General features: G+C 49.9%; 1 protein-coding gene across 1 annotated transcript in view; it reads right to left on the bottom strand.

Annotated features, from left to right (window-relative positions):
• The window catches only part of LOC306891079 (2-hydroxyacyl-CoA lyase 2-like), a gene marked incomplete at both ends in the record, with an annotated part of 35,922 nt that extends 21,690 nt beyond the window's left edge, over window positions 1-14,232 (bottom strand). Inside the window, 13 exons of the mRNA XM_079451087.1 lie at window positions 31-102; window positions 248-318; window positions 415-584; window positions 709-823; window positions 1,581-1,715; window positions 1,836-1,972; window positions 2,916-3,013; window positions 3,231-3,330; window positions 3,444-3,555; window positions 3,726-3,864; window positions 10,868-10,995; window positions 11,082-11,283; window positions 14,197-14,232. Of these exons, the coding sequence (XP_079307213.1) occupies window positions 31-102; window positions 248-318; window positions 415-584; window positions 709-823; window positions 1,581-1,715; window positions 1,836-1,972; window positions 2,916-3,013; window positions 3,231-3,330; window positions 3,444-3,555; window positions 3,726-3,864; window positions 10,868-10,995; window positions 11,082-11,283; window positions 14,197-14,232 (1,515 nt within the window). The remainder of the gene's footprint in view (window positions 1-30; window positions 103-247; window positions 319-414; window positions 585-708; window positions 824-1,580; window positions 1,716-1,835; window positions 1,973-2,915; window positions 3,014-3,230; window positions 3,331-3,443; window positions 3,556-3,725; window positions 3,865-10,867; window positions 10,996-11,081; window positions 11,284-14,196) is intronic.
• Window positions 14,233-19,571: the final 5,339 nt, after the last annotated feature.

The following is a 19,571-nucleotide window of genomic DNA, read 5'->3' as shown; positions in this document are numbered from 1 at the left end:
ATATGTGAGGTTTGGCCGTGTTTTCCCCACCTTGTGGCGTGTAAAGGTATCAAATTCAGCTACACTGTATCCAAGGGAACCATCACCGTAAATGATCCAAACCTGTAACACACACATCGCACCACGTGGGAAAAGCTGTTTCAATAACTGGGGCAAATGTCACTACAGTCAGGTCAGCTAGGTCCTCTGGTCAAACAGAGATCAATATCAAAGCATTAAATACAACTTAACTTCTTTACAGTCTTACCTCAGAGTCAGGTCGACAGAGCTTGGCCCCCAGAGCAAAACCTCCTCCAACACCCAGAGTCCCAAAAGCTCCTGGAGTGAATAGCAGAAAACAGAATCATCAATTCCTTCAAAACGGTGCTTTAGATGTTCACAAACAGGTCAAAAAATATCGATAGTCCTGCTAACCTGGGTCTAGCCAGCGCAGCGGGCCCCGCGGCCTCATGATATAAGCAGCACTGCCGACAAAATCTCCCCCGGCGGCCACTATGATGCTGTCCTCATTCAAAAGCTCATCCACCCGGTGCAGAACATTCAGAGGATTCAGATGCATCTCTGTCTTCTCATCTGCTTTGGCTCTGAGATAAACAAATAGGCAGCGAGATGAAACTAAAGGGAGTTATAGGTCATAGGTTTACACATTCAGTCTCCTGAGACAAAGCTGACATGCAAGCAAGAATAGAAAAGGTGGGGAAAGTTCACCTGTTAGTTTTCTCTTTGACGTAATCTCCTTCTTTCAGACTTTGAGGCCATTCCTCTGGGCATCTGTGTCCCTTGAGGGCTTTAGAGAGACGCAGGAGGAAAGAGCCAGCATCGCCTGAAACATTTGGAAAATAAATTGTCAGTGTAGAACCCCTTTTTTAGTAGTGTATATGTACTGTATGTATACACAGGTTATAACTTAAGTTATACAAATATGATGTAGCTGTAATCCGCTGAGCGGCTAAACTGGGAGTGCTTGAGTATTTGTGACGCATCAAAAAGGACATCATACATACAAAAAACAGAAAGCTTTCCAATACTCCAATTATTACTCCACAAACATGTTGCAAAAATAAATTGCTGGTCAACAAAGAGTACACTTACTCCCCATTCACCCCCTCCTGACCCACAACAGGTGAGCAGGTGCCCGATAACCACTTCCTACATATCTCACGACCCCTCCCAAATCATGTGACGCATTTACCATTTCATGTCCACTACAGATGGATTTTGATTCTAGTTTATTTAGTGCAGAGCTTTTTAAACTTCAAAAGGTCCCAAAAGATATACATATTTTATATACATATAATATACACAATAAAGTACAGTCTCTTTACAAAACATTGATCACAAGATTGTAAGTGTGTAATGTAAATGATGTGCCCAAATGATAAAATACTGTAGTAGAGTATACTATAATATTTACTATAGTAAACTGTAGTAAAATGTCAAGATACTCCGGTATAGGGTGTTCAATTAAGTATAGGCCTATTACAGTTACTATAGTTAATACTATAGTACAGAGAATTTTATTTTCATTAATGTATTATACATTATGTATTCAGGAAAGAAATTAAACTGCACTTCTTCACCTTGAATGGCCACTGTTGGTTTCCAGAACATGTCCGAGTTCTTCAATAGCTGACTTCTGTCTCTGTTAACTGCAATGATTTTACTCCGTCGGTTCAGCACCCTTCCATAACCCAATCTGAAGTCACACACTGTGCCTACAAACCAAAACAAATCATGTATTGACATCTAGAAAAAGAATAGCTTAGTTTTCTAAGCATTCCGAACAGTATAAAACCATAGAAAATAAAAAGACACTAGATGGCGCTGTTACTCACCTGCCAGCAGCACAAGATCAGCATCTTTCAAGGCATCTCTCCTGTTCTGTCTGATGTGCAGTAGACTGTTCTTTCCCAGCATGCCCCGAGACATCCCACCCAGGAAGCAAGGAATGCCTAAAGACTCTAGGGCCTTTCTGTAAGACACACATCCAAAAAGAGAGTTCAAACTTCAACCATGAGTTACATGTCCGGGTGCTATAAATCAATAATTGTTGCCGTTTTTGGCTCATGCTTACACAACTAAAGCATTATTCTATATGATCAATTTATTCAATACATACAGTAACTGTGTTGGTTGCATATGAAGCATAAAAACCCTTTGGACCTAAAGCAGTGGTTCTCGAACTGGGGGCCCCAAGATTGATCCAGGGGGTAACGGAATTTGTATCATACTTTTCACGCAATCAAACACTAGAAAAATAACCAAAATTATTTATGTTTCAGCATTGTATAACTGAATATGTTTTTGGTTTCTTTAAATTCTAGTTTAGGATTATGCGACTTTATTTTGGGGAGGGTCGAAAATGCACTGTACAACAAGGAAAACATTTGAGAACTACGGACCTAAAGGGAAAGTTCACACCAAGATTTAAACTTTTTTTTTGTAAGAAAAATAAATATTTGTTCTGCAGAATACAAAAGAAGATATTTGTTGGTAGCCAAACAACACCACCCCATTGACTTGGCCCCAAAATGATTTCTCAACATATTTTCTTTTCCACATAAAAATGAACCAGAAGTTTTGAACCACATGAGAATATAATTTTTTGAGAGAATTTTTTTTGAGTGTTATTTTATACTTCTAATGCCCTTTATTGCAAAGAAAAATAAATAGTAAGCAGGTCTAAAGTAGCAGAACGGGTTTTTTCCCGATATGATTTAAAAAAATGTAAAGGTGTCAACCAGTATATGTCAATATTAAATGTTTAATGTTTACTGTTTAATGAAGGAGGGGTGTCTTTAAATATCTAGACTGGCACCACAAAGACAATAGGTTTAATATCCAGAAGGGGATTGATGAACTACTCCATGAACGAGTATGACACAAACTGGGTAAAGACAGAATGGCTAAATGACCTGACATCATCTGCAGGTGTAGGCGGCAAGGTTGCTTGGCTGCCCAACAGTATGACGGGTTTCTTGGCTCGGCTCACCAGTTCCACACATCTTTGAATCTGGAAATGAATGAAACAACTTGAATACCGAGTCATGTAAATAAGATCTAATCTGCCGTGTCTGAAGTAAAAGTCACAGCTTTCTAGATCATTTCATTCTGCCCTGTTATGGTTCATGTTAAAGATGATGAGAATCAAATGAGATCTAATGTGACGCAACCATAAAAGCAATTAATAATACATCTCAAATGGCCATTAAATGATTGACAGGTCTCACCTCATCCTCTGTGGCCTGCGGGATGTGAACGGGAAGTGGGGAGGGATCACGGTTTTCCCAAGCTCCAGCAAATAAGTTAGATAAGTGATTTTTAAGATACCTGGCGGATAACAAACAAAAACACAATTTCAACGTAAAAGTGATTGCCTTTCCTTTAATAATGAAATAAAGCGTAAGAAAATTGGAGGAAATAAAAAGTGAGAAATGTTTGACCGTGCAGTGATTTTGCCCATAAGACCTTTAGGAGTGTTTTTAGGGGCAAACTCTTTTTCCACCACATGGAAAGGGTACAGCGTGTCTATGGGAAGCTCGATAAACACTGGGCCTGTGAAATTGTTATACACATCAAACTGTACTTATGCACACAGAGTCAGGTCATGTACTCTCTAAAAAGTGTGATTCACTATATCTTAACTTGTCTGAAAAGTGACATGTTTCAATCACTCACAAAAATGATAAATGATTAAATGAAAAAATGGTCATTCGCAGCATTACCTGGTGTGCCAGACTGTGCCACGGCCAATGCTTTTCTCACAGTAGGAACGATTTCTCTCACTGTTCTCACTGAAGCACAGAACTTACAGAGGGGTTTAAAGAGAGACATCTGGTCAATATCCTGCAGGGCTCCTCTACCCTAAAAAACACAAAAATCGAATGTCAAGAGGAAGAGTGGTGGGTTATTCTTGTACAAATTGTAGATTTTCATATTTATAACAGATCACAAAACCATCACATATGACACACACTTAAAATATTACTGTTCGCTGTATTAACATAAACAATTAATGTCTTAAGCTAGGATCTCTTCTACGTTACACACACGACTCAACAGAATGTTCATATCAAATGTATTTTACAGTAAGATATACTATGTCTGCAACTTTTCAGCACCAATGAGAATTTATGGGATCAGATTGACAAAACATTCTTAGGAGGACAATACTCACATATTTATATCCACATCCTAATTTTATTTAAAAAAAGGAGTTTTATGTTCTTGCCATAAAGATCATCAGAAGTTAGAATAGCTTCACAGATGTTTTATACATGGGTCGAAATAAATTGATAAAGTGATTTTGTGTCCATAGAAAGCACATTAAATGTAAGTAAAATGTCTTTTTACTTACAACGTAAAGTTTCTTGGACAATAAAGTCACAATTTGGTTGAAATACTGTTACATTGTCATTCAGCGTAACACAATATGTACAAATTCAGAATTTTACTTATTAAAATATATAAAACAATTAGGGGAGCATTTACATTTTATTGTGCTTTAAATATGTAAAAAAGATTATTGACCATTGGCCGAATTATTTTTTTTTACAAATCATTAGCATTTAGTGTGAAAGTAACTATTCTCTTTTTATATGTGATAAATAGATTTTTGTGATAAATAGACTTATTTATTTTATGCTTAAACCCTTTTTCGTCAAAAATAAAAATTATTTTAGCAGTGCGGAATTTCATTTGAATATAATGATGATGATATAATGACATTCTTGTTCAGAGCAAGTCGAAACATTGAATGTCACAAGTATTCCGACAAATATAAAGTAACGACTTTATAATACAAGAATAAGTGTTCACAACATCATAATGCTAGCTAACAGTTTACTTTTAATAGCTTATTGTTTGGCATCATACGTCTTCCAGAAGGAAATATTATGCGCAAACAATGGTGTCAGAGACTCCTCTATATTAAATTATGAGCGAAAGAATCCCTCCACAATAATTGATCATTAATGTCACTCAACACTTCGTGTTAATATATACATGAGAATGCGATGTGCTTGTTACACTGAAAGGTTTGATAGATAAGTATACTGTAAGCTCTTGACCGGGCAAGTAGAAACAAAGCATGTCATTTTATTCTTAAGAAAAAATGAAGCAAACATTGAAGTTTCTTCTTTAGCTCCGTTCCTTAAGCTTCATCCCTGTACACCTGTTCTTCTGTTCATACTGAAATGAGATCATTTGCTTTGTTATTTTCTTTCTAGTGCGTTTCTTCTCTTCAACATGCTTCGTAAGATCCCGGGTAGAGCGGTTCAATAATAATATAAAAGTAATTGCTGACTTATTTGCTCTCTGTGTGTACACTTGTACTGGGCGGGAGGAACCAGGAGAGTTAAGATAAGCCTTGAGGTGAGGTGATGAATACACATCCAGTTTACTGTGTCAGAGATACATGGAGATAAAACCCTGTAATTTCATCACTACCACAATCTCATGAGTGCAGAGAAAGCATGTTAAGCATTCTTATACACACAGTTGTTGACAGACTCAATATTAAACTCACAACTTGCGCATTGTCAGGGCCCTGTCTCGAACTCGGGTCTCCGGCGTGAGAAGTAGTCAATATCCAGACTGAGCCACAAGGAGTTGTTTGAACCCAAAACGGTGAGGCAGACGCAACAGTGCTTGAAATAAAGTTTTAATTGGAAAAGAACAAAAAGATAATCCTCCACGCAAAAATATAAATCCACAGTTGGGTAATGGCACAAAATATATTACAAAAACAAAATCAATCTCTGACCTCACAGAAACATGTGAAGGGCTACAACATACAAACTTAGAGCAAGGGACTACGGAAAAACTAGGGGTATAAATACTCAAATTAAACAAGGCACAGGTGCAAACAATGATCAAAATCAAGCGTGAAGAACTCTCTGGGGACCTCTGGTGGCCAAGAACCGGCCAAATGGTGACAGAATCCTCCCCCTAGGAACGGCTCCTGACGTTCCTACCAGCTTTATTTGGATGGCGGGCCCTGAAATGTCGGATGAGGTCAGGATCCAGTATGTCCTTGGCAGGAACCCAGGAGCGTTCCTCGGGACCGTAGCCTTCCCAATCCACCAGATACTGCCAAGACCGCTGTACTCTGCGGGAGTTCAGTATCCGGCGGACGGTATATGCAGGCTGGCCCCCGATGACACGAGGCGGAGGGGGAGGTCTGCCTGCGGGAACAAGGGGAGAAAAGACAACAGGTTTTAACAATGAGACGTGGAATGTGGGATTAATTTTGAGTGACCTGGGTAACTGCAGACGGTAGGTAACTGGGTTAATTTTCCTGACAATCTTGAATGGACCGATGAATCTTTGGGACAGCTTACGGGACTCCACTCTAAGAGGTAGGTTTTTAGTGGAAAGCCACACCCTCTGGCCTGGGCGCAAGGTGGGACCCTGACGGCGACGTCTATTGGCCTGCTGCTGGTACTGTTGCGAGGAGCGTAGGAGGTTGATCCGGGCTCTCTTCCACGTGAGACGGCAGCGTCTAATGAACCTCCGTGCTGAAGGTACACCGACCTCCGCTTCCTGATCCGGGAACAATGGGGGAGCATAACCAAGCTGACACTCATGCGGAGACATACCAGTTGCAGAGGAGCGTAGTGTATTGTGCGCGTATTCAGCCCAGACAATGAATGAAGACCAGGTGGATGGGTTATTGGAGACCATACACCTGAGGGCAGTTTCCAGCTCCTGATTCATCCTCTCGGTTTGGCCATTGGACTCTGGATGATACCCCGAAGACAGGCTGGTAGAGGCGCCTATGAGCTGGCCGAAGGCCTTCCAGAATTTAGAGGAAAACTGGGGACCTCGGTCGGACACCATATCCTGGGGGATACCGAAGACTCGAAAGACGTGGTCGATTATCAATTCAGCAGTCTCTTTGGCAGAGGGGAGCTTGGGCAGGGGTATGAATCTGGCTGCTTTGGAGAACCTATCGATGATGACTAGGATGACTGTGTTACCAAGTGAAGGGGGAAGACCAGAAATGAAGTCGAGTGAGATGTGTGACCAGGGTCGGCGGGGAATAGGTAATGGATGGAGGAGTCCTTGGGGGCGGAGGTGGGATGACTTGCCCTGACTGCACACGGAGCAGGCCTTGACGAAGGTGTTAACATCGTTCTCGATATTGGGCCACCAGAACCTCCGGCGGATGAACTCCAGCGTGCGGCCAGCGCCGGGATGGCACGTGAGGCGAGAGGAGTGCCCCCACAGAAGGACCTGAGACCGCACTGCCTTGGGGACAAAAAGCCGATTGGTAGGTCCTCCGTTCGGGCCCGGCTCGGTGGCTTGAGCTCGTCTCACGGTATCCTCCACTTGCCATGAAACTGGGGCCACGATCCTAGCACTGGGAAGAATGGGCATGTCGGCATCCTCTCGAACTGTAGGAGCGTATACTCGAGACAAGGCGTCCGGTTTCAGATTCTTAGACCCAGGTCGATAAGTAAGGATGAACTGGAAACGATTAAAGAATAATGACCATCTAGCTTGTCTGGTATTCAACCGCTTAGCCTGCTTCCTGTATTCCAGGTTTTTGTGGTCCGTGAGCACCTGAAATGGTTGAGAAGCCCCCTCGAGCCAATGTCTCCACTCTTGCAGCGCCAGCTTGACTGCCAGAAGTTCCCGATCCCCCACATCGTAGTTCCTCTCAGCTTGTGTGAGTCGGTGTGAAAAGAAAGCACACGGGTGAAGCCTCTTGTCCTCTCCTCTCTGGGACAGGATAGCCCCAACCCCGACTTCGGAGGCATCGACCTCCACCACGAATGGCTTGTCCGTTGTGGGAAGTGTCAGGATGGGGGCGGAGAGGATGCACTGTTTGAGCTTCTGGAAAGCAGTCTGCGCAGATGTGTTCCACTGAAATCTTGTACTGTTGCCTTTGGTCACCGCTGAGAGAGGTGCTGCCACTGAGCTGAAGTTCTTAATGAACTTACGGTAGAAGTTAGTGAACCCGAGAAAGCGTTGAACCTCTTTAACACTCTTAGGGGTAGGCCAGTTTGCTACCGCTTCAACTTTCTTGGGGTCCATTTGGATGCGACCAGGTTCCACTATGAATCCCAGAAATTGCACTTGGTTGGAATGGAACTCACATTTCTCTGGTTTCACATATAGGTGGCTATCCAGAAGCCTTTTAAGCACCTTTCTGACATGCTCCGTGTGTTCCTGGGGGCAGCTCGAGAAGATGAAGATATCGTCCAAGTAGACGAATACAAAAAGGTTTAGCATGTCTCGGAGCACATCGTTGATGAGCGCTTGAAAAACAGCCGGGGCGTTGGTCAGGCCGAAGGGCATCACTAGATATTCGTAGTGGCCAGTAGGTGTATTGAAGGCTGTCTTCCATTCGTCGCCGTGTCTGATCCGCACAAGGTGGTAGGCGTTCCGTAGATCAAGCTTAGTAAAAATGGTTGCTCCCTGTAACAGCTCAAATGCCGTGGCCATAAGGGGTAGAGGGTAGCGGTTCCGGACAGTGATTGCATTGAGCCCCCGGTAGTCTATGCACGGACGTAGGCCCCCATCTTTCTTGGCCACAAAGAAAAAACCTGCTCCTGCAGGTGAAGTAGAGGGTCGGATGATGCCTGCTGCCAGTGCGTCCTTGATGTAAGTGTCCATGACCATACGTTCAGGGGAGGACAGGGAGAATATCCGGCCCCTGGGGGGACAGGTGCCCGGAAGCAGATCAATGGAGCAGTCGTACGGCCTATGGGGTGGTAGCATGGCAGCCCTCTGTTTACTAAACACCTGCTTGAGATCATGGTAGCAATCGGGAACGCGGGACAGATCAATGGGCTCTGAAGGCTCGGAAGGGGAACTAGGGGAACTCGGGAAAACACAGGTGGCCTGACATGTAGGGCCCCACTGCCTGATTGACCCCACGGACCAGTCAATGTGAGGGTTGTGATCGCGTAGCCAGGGGTAGCCTAGTACAAGGGGAAACTCTGAACACGGAATAAGGTGGAAGGTTGTTGTTTCCTGGTGTTGTGCAACTGAAAGTCGCAAAGGGGCAGTAGCACGAGTAACTAGTCCAGAACCCAGGGGTCTCCCATCCAACGTGTTAACTCTGACGGGATCTGCGAGAAGACCCGAGGGAACGCCATTTTCCTCCGCCCAGTTGCCGTCCATGAAACTCCCTGCGGCTCCAGAATCTACCAAAGCTCGAAGCGAGAGTTCCCGGTTGTCCCAGGAAAGGGTGACTGGGAGGAGCATACGGGTGTTGGATGGATGGGAGGAAGTTGAGTCTCTCGTTACAGGCCCTCCCGGCCTGTACGAGACCGTGCGTTTCCCTGGATCTCAGGGCATGTAGTGCGGAAATGGCCTGGTTTGCCGCAGTACAGACAACATCGTTCTCTCATCCGGCGGTCTCTCTCGGCCTGGGAAATGCGTCCGATCTGCATAGGCTCCGTAGGACTCGGCACAGGTAGTAGTAGAGGCTCGGAACTGTGATGGGCGGGTGCTGGTGTGACGAATCTCCGGCCTTGCTCTCTCTCTCTTAGACGGTGGTCTATGCGGGAGGCCAGTTTGATGAGAGTCTCGAGATTATCCGGTGGTTCCCGAGTAGCCAATTCATCCTGGACTGTGTCTGAAAGACCCTTCAGGAAGCACACCGTAAGTGCCTCGTCATTCCAGCCACTTGCTGCTGCTACCGTGCGAAACTGTATGGCATAGTCCGTTACGCTGCGCCGACCTTGCCGGAGAGTGAGAAGTTGCTTTGTCGTCTCAGGACCACTGACAGCATCCTGAAACACTCGCTTGAACTCTTCGGAGAATGCTTCATAAGAGGCACAACAAGGACCTTGGGCTTCCCAAACAGCAGTAGCCCAGGCCAGGGCTTTATCTGACAGCAGGGTTATGATGTAAGCAACCTTGGAACGGTCGGTGGGAAATGAGGAAGGTTGTAGCTCGAAAGAGAGAGAGCATTGGGTAAGGAAGCCTTTGCAGGCACTTGGGTCACCTGAGAACCGCTGCGGGGATGGAAGACGAGGTTCAGCCATGGGATTAATCACCACAGGTACTTGGATTGGAGGTTCTGGAGGCGGAATAGTTGCGGGGGGAATCCGAGTAGTTATCTCCCTGATGGATGTCAGCATCTCAGACAGAAGTTGTGAGTGTCTCATCATTAAGGCTTCTTGTTGGCCCAGCGCGGTTGCATGGTGTTGGACCATCTCCTCTTGGCTAGACAGCATGGCGAGAAGCTCCTGGAGACTGACTGCCTCTGGGTTCATGATGGCTCTAAGTTTCTATCAGGGCCCTGTCTCGAACTCGGGTCTCCGGCGTGAGAAGTAGTCAATATCCAGACTGAGCCACAAGGAGTTGTTTGAACCCAAAACGGTGAGGCAGACGCAACAGTGCTTGAAATAAAGTTTTAATTGGAAAAGAACAAAAAGATAATCCTCCACGCAAAAATATAAATCCACAGTTGGGTAATGGCACAAAATATATTACAAAAACAAAATCAATCTCTGACCTCACAGAAACATGTGAAGGGCTACAACATACAAACTTAGAGCAAGGGACTACGGAAAAACTAGGGGTATAAATACTCAAATTAAACAAGGCACAGGTGCAAACAATGATCAAAATCAAGCGTGAAGAACTCTCTGGGGACCTCTGGTGGCCAAGAACCGGCCAAATGGTGACACGCATGAAATGTTATATTCAAGTTTTAGAATTAAATTCATAAAATGATTTCTACTTTCAGAGCCTCACTGTTGCGGTCAGGGGGTTACCTCTGTGACGGACAGTTACCTGATATAATCTCACACCAATAGCGATATGAGGAACAGATAAGGCAGAGGTGTTCCAGCACGCCAGGCTGAGCAGAGAGTATGTAAAGTGCACCTTGAAGTAACTTTCTGACCTGCAGTAGAGTAGCAGCTGCACCACCGATAAGAAGCAGAGGAGATTCGGCCATCTGAGCGTTCTTCACTGCAGTGACAGTGTTGGTCAGTCCAGGTCCGGCCGTGACTGCAGCCACACCCACTGTGCCTACAGGGGCAAAACACTAGATTATCACCATCTAACATCCTCATGCAACACGAAGGACCCTCTTGCTTTCTTAGATTTGTTCTTACCGGAAAGTCTCGCCACGGCATCGGCTGCAAACACAGCTGTGGCCTCGTGCCGCGTGTCGACGATGCGGATGCCCAGTTTCTCACAGGCCACCAGGATGGGCGAGATGTGTCCTCCCACCAACGTAAAGACGAATTTGACCCCGTGAGCCCGCAGGACCTCCGCCACGCTCTCTCCTCCATGCCGGGGACTCTTACTTTCTGTCTGGGTGTCACAGACGTTGACAGTTAGAATAACATTCCCTGGTGTATAATGCAACAATCTTTGTCACTGCGAGGGGAAGAGAATACGCCTCGAGAGAATAGAATAATAGACACATTGTCGGATTGTGGGAGTGGTGTTTCCCTGTCCTGATTTATGGATATCTGCCAAAACAGGTGTTCTGCACGAACGTGTTTACATGCAATGTTGCAGTAAAAACTTGCAGTGTTGGCAATACAACAAGAATGCTTAAGTGTCAAATAGGCGCATGAGATCAAAGACAGCAAGGCTTGTGATGCAGTGAGCTGCGCGTGCACACCTGTCACCAGTGGCGGCTGGTGAAAAATATTTTAGGTGGGGCTGTTTGTGTGTGTGTGTGTGTGGGCATCTGGGGGGATCCTCCCCCAGAAATTTTTTAATTTCATAGATGTGATTTCCTGCATTCTGGTGCATTTTAGTCCATGTCCCTTGCCTATACCAATAAAAGAACTCAAACCAGTCAATACCAATGGTCTAAAAAGACAATATTAATTGAACTGCCATGTAGAAATCAAGTCTCACAGGTAATGATAATGAACAAGTTACATCGCTCAGTGTCCAGATAGGAAAAAGTGAACAAAAAAAAACAAAGCAAGCATAGTTACATTACTATTAAGATCAATATTTTAATGGCAAATGTGTGTGAAATGTGGTGTGGTGAGTGAGAGAGAGACTGAGTGAGTAAGAGAATGACAGCGTGTGTATGTGTCTTTCAAAGTGAGTGAGTTGGAGAGATAGATGGAGGGTGAGTGTGTGTGTGTGTGTGTGTGTGAGAGAGAGAGAGAGAAAAAGAGAGAGTGAAGAGTAGAGAGAGACTAAGATATGGTGTCTGTGACAGACTTGTGTATGAGAGAGGTAGATGGAGTGAATGCGGGAGGGTGTGTGTGTGTGTGTGTGAGAGAGAGAGAGGTAGATGGAGTGAATGCGGGAAGGTGTGTGTGTGTGTGTGAGAGAGAGAGGTAGAAGGAGTGAATGCGGGAGGGTGTGTGTGTGTGTGTGTGAGAGAGAGAGGTAGATGGAGTGAATGCGGGAGGGTGAGTGTGTGTGTGTGTGTGTGTGAGAGAGAGAGAGAGAAAAAGAGAGAGTGAAGAGTAGAGAGAGACTAAGATATGGTGTCTGTGACAGACTTGTGTATGAGAGAGGTAGATGGAGTGAATGCGGGAGGGTGTGTGTGTGTGTGTGAGAGAGAGAGAGGTAGATGGAGTGAATGCGGGAAGGTGTGTGTGTGTGTGTGAGAGAGAGAGGTAGATGGAGTGAATGCGGGAGGGTGTGTGTGTGTGTGTGAGAGAGAGAGAGAGAGGTAGATGGAGTGAATGCGGGAAGGTGTGTGTGTGTGTGTGTGTGAGAGAGAGAGGTAGATGGAGTGAATGCGGGAGGGTGTGTGTGTGTGTGTGTGTGTGTGAGAGAGAGAGAGAGAAAAAGAGAGAGTGAAGAGTAGAGAGAGACTAAGATATGGTGTCTGTGACAGACTTGTGTATGAGAGAGGTAGATGGAGTGAATGCGGGAGGGTGTGTGTGTGTGTGTGAGAGAGAGAGAGGTAGATGGAGTGAATGCGGGAAGGTGTGTGTGTGTGTGTGAGAGAGAGAGGTAGATGGAGTGAATGCGGGAGGGTGTGTGTGTGTGTGTGTGAGAGAGAGAGGTAGATGGAGTGAATGCGGGAGGGTGTGTGTGTGTGTGTGAGAGAGAGAGGTAGATGGAGTGAATGCGGGGGGGGGGGGGGGGGGGGGGGGTTGTGTGTGTGTGTGTGAGAGAGAGAGGTAGATGGAGTGAATGCGGGGGGGGTGAGTGAGTGAAGGGGATGGAGAACTCTTATTTGTACAGGAACTTTGCTCGTCTATCTTTCTGAGTGGCAAATCTCTCAATGACCCTTGTGTTGAAATCTGGAATGTCCCGTGTGAGTTTCTTCTCTATAGAGAGTATAGCCAGAGCGTTGAGGCGATCTTGTGCCATAGTGTTCCTAAGGAACGTTTTGATCCTCTTTAAAGTAGAGAAGCACCTCTCTGATTCTGCTGTTGTCATTGGTGTGGTGATGAGGATCTTGAGAAGACTTACAGTTTCAGTGAATGTGTCTTGAAGGTTATTTTCCATTACAACCTGAAAGAGAGCCAGTGCACCACTGCAACCCTGGAAGTCGTCTCGGTTACGTATGTAACCTCTGTTCCCTGATGGAGGGAACAAGACGTTGTGTCGAAGCCGACAGATGGGGTTCGCCCTTGAGAACCAGTCATCTCTGACTATTTTGAAAAGGCCAATGAAATTTGGCGAATGAAATTTGCATGCCGGGCCCCGCCCCCGGAAATCCGGGTATATAAGGGGAGCCGGCGTGCTCATTCATTTACCTTGTGTGCTGAGGAGCCTAAAAGCATCTCGTGACTGCTGCAGCGGACGGCTATTGTCGTGGCAAGAAGGACACAACGTCTTGTTCCCTCCATCAGGGAACAGAGGTTACATACGTAACCGAGACGTTCCCTTTCTGTCGGTCTCTCGACGTTGTGTCGAAGCCGACAGATGGGGTTCCTATGGAAAACGCCACGGCAATAGTCGCGTCACAATCTCCAGCGAAGCGACGTTGGCCAGCCTAGGCGAGTCAGACGAAGCGCTCTCGCGAGATTGTAACCTTCCAGTAGCTAGACAGGGGGACCCAGAGCTTCCAAGAAAGATGGGTAGCCCCTGTCCTCTGTCAACTCAGACGGCCCCAATGGCGAGAGCCGTCCGGCCTTAGGACCACTGGGTAAGCGCTATTCCCTCAAGTGGGAGGTGCGCTACGGAGACCACTTCCCACCCTCGGGGGGAATACAGTGGAGAAACAGCATGGTCTTACCGGCAGGGAAGAACTCATGGGAGGTATGTGCGAGAATCCGCAGGGTGGATGCTCACCCGGGGAAGGTCACGAGTTCCGAGGGAACAGCTCATGACGGAATCTCAGACGGAACCACCCTGCTGGGGGGTTACCACGTCTGGAGCACTGAGGCCGGTTAGAGTCACACGTAGATAACTCAACTTGTGCCCGCCAAAGGTGGCAGGCTGCTCCGCCCAGCCCGCTGCCTTGAGTGCTTAGTGATGGATGGAATGCCTATTCTTCGCCCGAGGGGAAAGAAGGGAGGCAGATGATTGCGCACTGACCCCCCCCCCAAGAGGGGGGCTGGCGCTTGTCGCAGGCGTACGCCCTGCCGGCCGCCGGTCTTACCTGGTGTTATCCTGCAAGACTCGAGCTGACACCGGATCCACGCGGAGGTTGTAGAACCTCGCGAAGGTGTGGGGCGTAGCCCAACCCGCAGCTCTGCATATGTCTGCCAGAGAGGCGCCCCGAGCCAGTGCCCACGAGGAGGCAACACCCCTGGTGGAGTGCGCCCTCACTGCCAGCGGGCACGGGCAATCTTGAGATCGGTACGCCGCCATGACGGCGTCCACGATCCAGTGCGCCAGTCTCTGTTTGGAGACAGCTTTCCCCTTCTGCTGACCTCCAAAACAAACAAAGAGCTGCTCAGAGCCTCTGAAGCTCTGCGTGCGGTCCACGTAGAGGCGCAAGGCGCGTACTGGACACAACACGGACGGGGTTGGGTCTTCCTCCCCGGTGGGGAGCGCCTGCAAGGTCACCACCTGGTCCCGGAAGGGAGTGGTGGGAACCTTGGGCACGTAGCCGGGCCGAGGTCTCAGGATCACGTGAGAATCACCGGGCCCGAAATTTAGGCACTCTGTGGACACGGAAAATGCTTGCAGATCCCCCACCCTCTTGATGGAGGCGAGCGCCGTCAGGAGAGCCGTCTTCATCGAGAGATGAGAAAGATCGGTCTCCCCGAGGGGCTCGAAGGGAGGCCTCTGGAGGCCCGCCAGGACCACATTGAGGTCCCAAGAGGGTACGGAGCCGATCGAGGTGGGTTAAGCCTCCTCGCGCCCCTGAGGAACCTGATGATCAGGTCATGCTGCCCTAAAGGTTTTCCAGCAACTGGTTCGTGATGAGCGGCGATAGCGGCTACATACACTTTCAGTGTGGACGGAGAGAGTTTACTCTCCAACCTCTCCTGCAGGAAGGACAGCACGTGCCTGACCGAGCAAATCCGTGGGTCTTCTCTGCGAGAAGAACACCAAGACGAGAAGAGGCGCCACTTAAAGGCGTACAGCCGCCTCGTGGCAGGTGCCCTAGCCTGAGTGATGGTCTCCACCACCGCGGGGGGTAGACCACTCAGGATCTCCTCGTCCCATCCAGGAGCCAGACGTGGAGGTTCCAGAGGTCTGGTCTCGGGTGCCGCAACATGCCCCTCCCCTGAGAAAGAAGGTCCTTCGTCAGGGGAATCGGCCAGGGGGGAGTTGTCGTCAGGAGCATTAGCTCCGAGAACCAAGTCCGGTTGGGCCAGTACGGCGCAACTAGTACCACTTGATGCTCCTCTTCCCTGACCTTGCACAGGACCTGTGCAATGAGGCTCACTGGGGGGAAGGCGTACTTCCACTTGTCCCGTGGCCAGCTGTGCGCTAGGGCATCCGTGCCGAGGGGGCCCTCGGTCAGGGAGTACCAAAGCGGGCAATGGGTGGTGTCCAGGGAGGCAAACAGGTCCACCTGTGCCCGCCCGAACTGCACCCAAACAAGCTGGACCGCACGGGGGTGGAGTCGCCACTCTCCACGGGGCGTCGACTGACGAGAGAGCGCATCGGCTGTCTGGTTCAGGTCGCCCGGTATGTGAGTGGCACGCAGGGACTTCGTCACCTGTTGACTCCACAGGAGGAGGCGTCGGGCAAGTTGCGTTAACTGTCGTGAGCGTATACCCCCCTGATGGTTGATATACGCTACGGCAGTCGTGCTGTCTGATCGGACCAGTACGTGCTGGCCCTGCACGAGGGACCGTAGTCCCCTCAGTGCCAACAGAACAGCCAACAACTCTAGGCGGTTGATATGCCAACACAGCTGGGACTCCGTCCAGAGACCCGACACTGTGTGCCCCTTGCACACCGCACCCCAACCCCGTAAGGAGGCGTCGGTCGTTACCACGACGCGCCTCGGGACCTGCCCCATGGGGACGCCAGTCCGTAGAAAGGTCACTGATGACCACGGGGTTAGGATACGACGGCAGAGAGGTGTAATGACGATCAACCTCCTGCCTGTGTGCCACGCTCTCCAGGGAACTCGTCTCTGTAGCCAGTGCTGCAGCGGTCTCATGTGCATCAACCCGAGGGGAATTACCCCCGCCGAGGACGACATGTGGCCCAGGAGCCTCTGAAAAAGTTTCAGGGGGACCGCTGGTCGCTGCTTGAAGAGTTTCAGGCAGTTCAGCACTGACTGTGCACGCTCTGTCGTAAGCCGCGCCGTCATGGAGACAGAGTTGAGTTCCATACCGAGAAAAAAGGAACTCTGCGCAGGGGAGAGTTGGCTCTTCTCTCGGTTGACCCGTAACCCCAAACGGTCTAGGTGCCGAAGCACCAGATCCCTGTGTGTACACAACAGTTCTCGCGAGTGTGCTAAGATAAGCCAGTCGTCGAGATAGTTGAGTACCCGCACACCTCTCTCCCTGAGGGGAGTGAGGGCGGCTTCCACGACCTTCGTAAAGGCACGTGGGGACAGGGACAGACCGAATGGGAGGACCCTGTACTGATATGCTCGCCCCTCGAAAGCGAACCGTAGGTACGGCCGGTGACGAGGGAGAATCGAGACATGAAAGTACGCGTCCTTCAGGTCGATAGCCACGAACCAATCTTGACGCCTGACGGACGTCAAGATGCGCCTCTGCGTGAGCATCCTGAACGGCAGCTTCTGGAGGTGCCTGTTCAGGGCACGCAGATCTAGAATGGGGCGCAACCCTCCACCTTTCTTGGGGACGATGAAGTACGGGCTGTAGAACCCGCTGGACATCTCGGCCGAGGGGACGGACTCGATCGCTCCCTTCTCCAGAAGGGTTGCCACCTCCTCCCGCAGCACGGGAGCATCTCTGCCTCTGACCGAGGTAAAGAGGATGCCCCGAAACCTGGGCGGAGGTCTGGCAAACTGGATCGAGTAGCCGAGACGGATCGTGTTCTCCAGCCACCTTGACGGTCTGGTGAGTGCCAACCAAGCACTCAAAGACTGCGACAGGGGCACTAGAGGTACGATCTGCTTCATCGCCCCTGGGGAGGGCGGTTCGTGGGCTAGCGGTGCCGGCCCCGCCTCGTGGGGGGGCCGGCTCCGCTGATTTGCCTGCCTGGCGGCGCAGCTCAACGCACCGTCGAGGTGAGAGTGCTGAGGGCTGCGCAATTTTATACTCGGCCTTGCGTGTCGCCACAACGCAACGTCGAGTTGCCGAACACCGTCCTGCGGAGGGTGAGTGCGGCTGAAAGGGGGACCCAGAGAGAGAGACTGCTCTTTTTGTGAGGAAGTGGGCGCTAGGCCCTGAAAAGGGCCTAGCAGATGTTGGGACGGGGCAGGGACCGTCCATTTCCGACCCGTCAGCGATGGAATGGCTGGGGTCGGGCCCGATCTCGATCTCGCCGGGTCCGGCTCGTCAGGAACGCTTCTGCTTCCGCGGCGGCTGCTGACGAGACGGTGGTCGCTTCCTGTCCGTCCTCTTCCGGGGGGCCGCCTGAGGAGGGGGCACCGTAGCCGGAGCTGACGAAGAGGAAGGCCGGGGCTGCTGGGAGGCAGACGTTCCACGGGACCTCGACGGCCGAAAGGCGGTCGGGTCGCGGCGGGGCAGGATGTGCTTAATGGCCTCCGTCTGCTTCTGCACTGCCGAGAACTGCTGGGAGAAGTCCTCGACAGTGTCACCAAACAGCCCTCCTTGCGAGATGGGAGCATCGAGGAAGCGAACTTTCTCGGCTTCACGCATCTGCGCAAGGTTTAGCCAGAGGTGTCTCTCGTGGACCACTAGTGTGGACATCGCTCGACCCAAAGCTCGCGCTGTCACCTTCGTTGCCCGGAGGGCAAGGTCGGTGGCAGCGCGGAGCTCCTGCATAATCTTTGGGTCGGTCTTACCCTCGTGGAGCTCTTTCAGTGCCTTGGCCTGATGGACCTGCAGGATGGCCATGGCATGAAGAGCTGAGGCAGCCTGTCCAGCAGCGTTATAGGATTTCGACACCAGCGATGCCGAAACCCTACACGGCTTGGACGGGAGTCTAGGTCGAGACCTCCAGGTGGCCGCCGTCTGCGGGCACAGGTGCACCGCGACTGCACGTTCAGCCTGGGGGACATCAACGTAGCCTCTAGCTGCCCCGCCATCGAGGGAAGAAAGGGCGACAGAGTCAGCATGACGGGAACGAGCCGAAAAGGGGGCGTTCCAAGTCTTGCTGAGCTCCTCATGCACCTCGGGGAAAAAAGGTACAGGGGGCGTGCGCGGCTTGGAGCCGCGCTCGGACCCGATGTACCAATTATCCAGCCGCGAGCGTTGGGGCGTGGGCGGTGCGGTGCACTGCAGCCCGATGCTCGCGGCGGCCCGATAGAGCATGGCTGACATCTCGACGTCTGCCTTTTCCTGAACTCTATCTCCGGGCGGAGACGGCTCGAAGGAATCGTCAGGGTCGGATGCCAGGAGGTCGCCCTCCGATGCTGCGAGGGACATCTCATCGTCGTCACGCATCGAGTCCGATTGCGTGACGAAGGAGTAAGACGGTGTGGAACCGCCTTCCTGGGAACGGCCAGACGAGCGAGTCGGGGCGTGAACGGTCCGCGAGCCATCGGCTGACGGGTTTACGCTCACGGAAATCCCCATGCCACCCAAGCTGCTCGCCGCTGCTGACGGCGGGGCTGTGGCCACCGCGGTCGCAGAGCGGGAAGCAGACGAGGTGGTGGCTGGCTCTGAAAAGAGCGCAGCCACCCGTGACCGCAACTTCTGTATCGCCATCTGCCCGCAGTGCGGGCAGGATGACTCCACGAATGCTGCCTCAGCGTGTTGGACCCCCAAACACCTGACGCAAGCATCGTGTCCGTCCCCCTCCTCAATGAGGGAACCGCAACCACGAGAGCAGCGGGACATGCCACGCTGAGAAATTTGCTCTTTTAGAATATATCTCTTTCAGAAACACCTCTGGAACTGCTGAAACGCCGGGGGGATGATCGCTCGGAAGGGACAATCCGCTGCACCACGTCAGGAAATCAGCTGTCGTAGTCATTCGATGCATAGGCTCCGAAGAACAAAAGGTAAATGAATGAGCACGCCGGCTCCCCTTATATACCCGGATTTCCGGGGGCGGGGCCCGGCATGCAAATTTCATTCGCCAAATTTCATTGGCCTTTTCAAAATAGTCAGAGATGACTGGTTCTCAAGGGCGAACCCCATCTGTCGGCTTCGACA

The sequence above is a fragment of the Barbatula barbatula genome, assembly GCF_947034865.1.
Source record: "Barbatula barbatula genome assembly, chromosome: 2".
Taxonomy (NCBI): domain Eukaryota; kingdom Metazoa; phylum Chordata; class Actinopteri; order Cypriniformes; family Nemacheilidae; genus Barbatula; species Barbatula barbatula.
The sequence above is the reverse complement of the archived record's forward strand: the minus strand, read 5'-3'. Positions and strand labels throughout refer to the sequence as shown.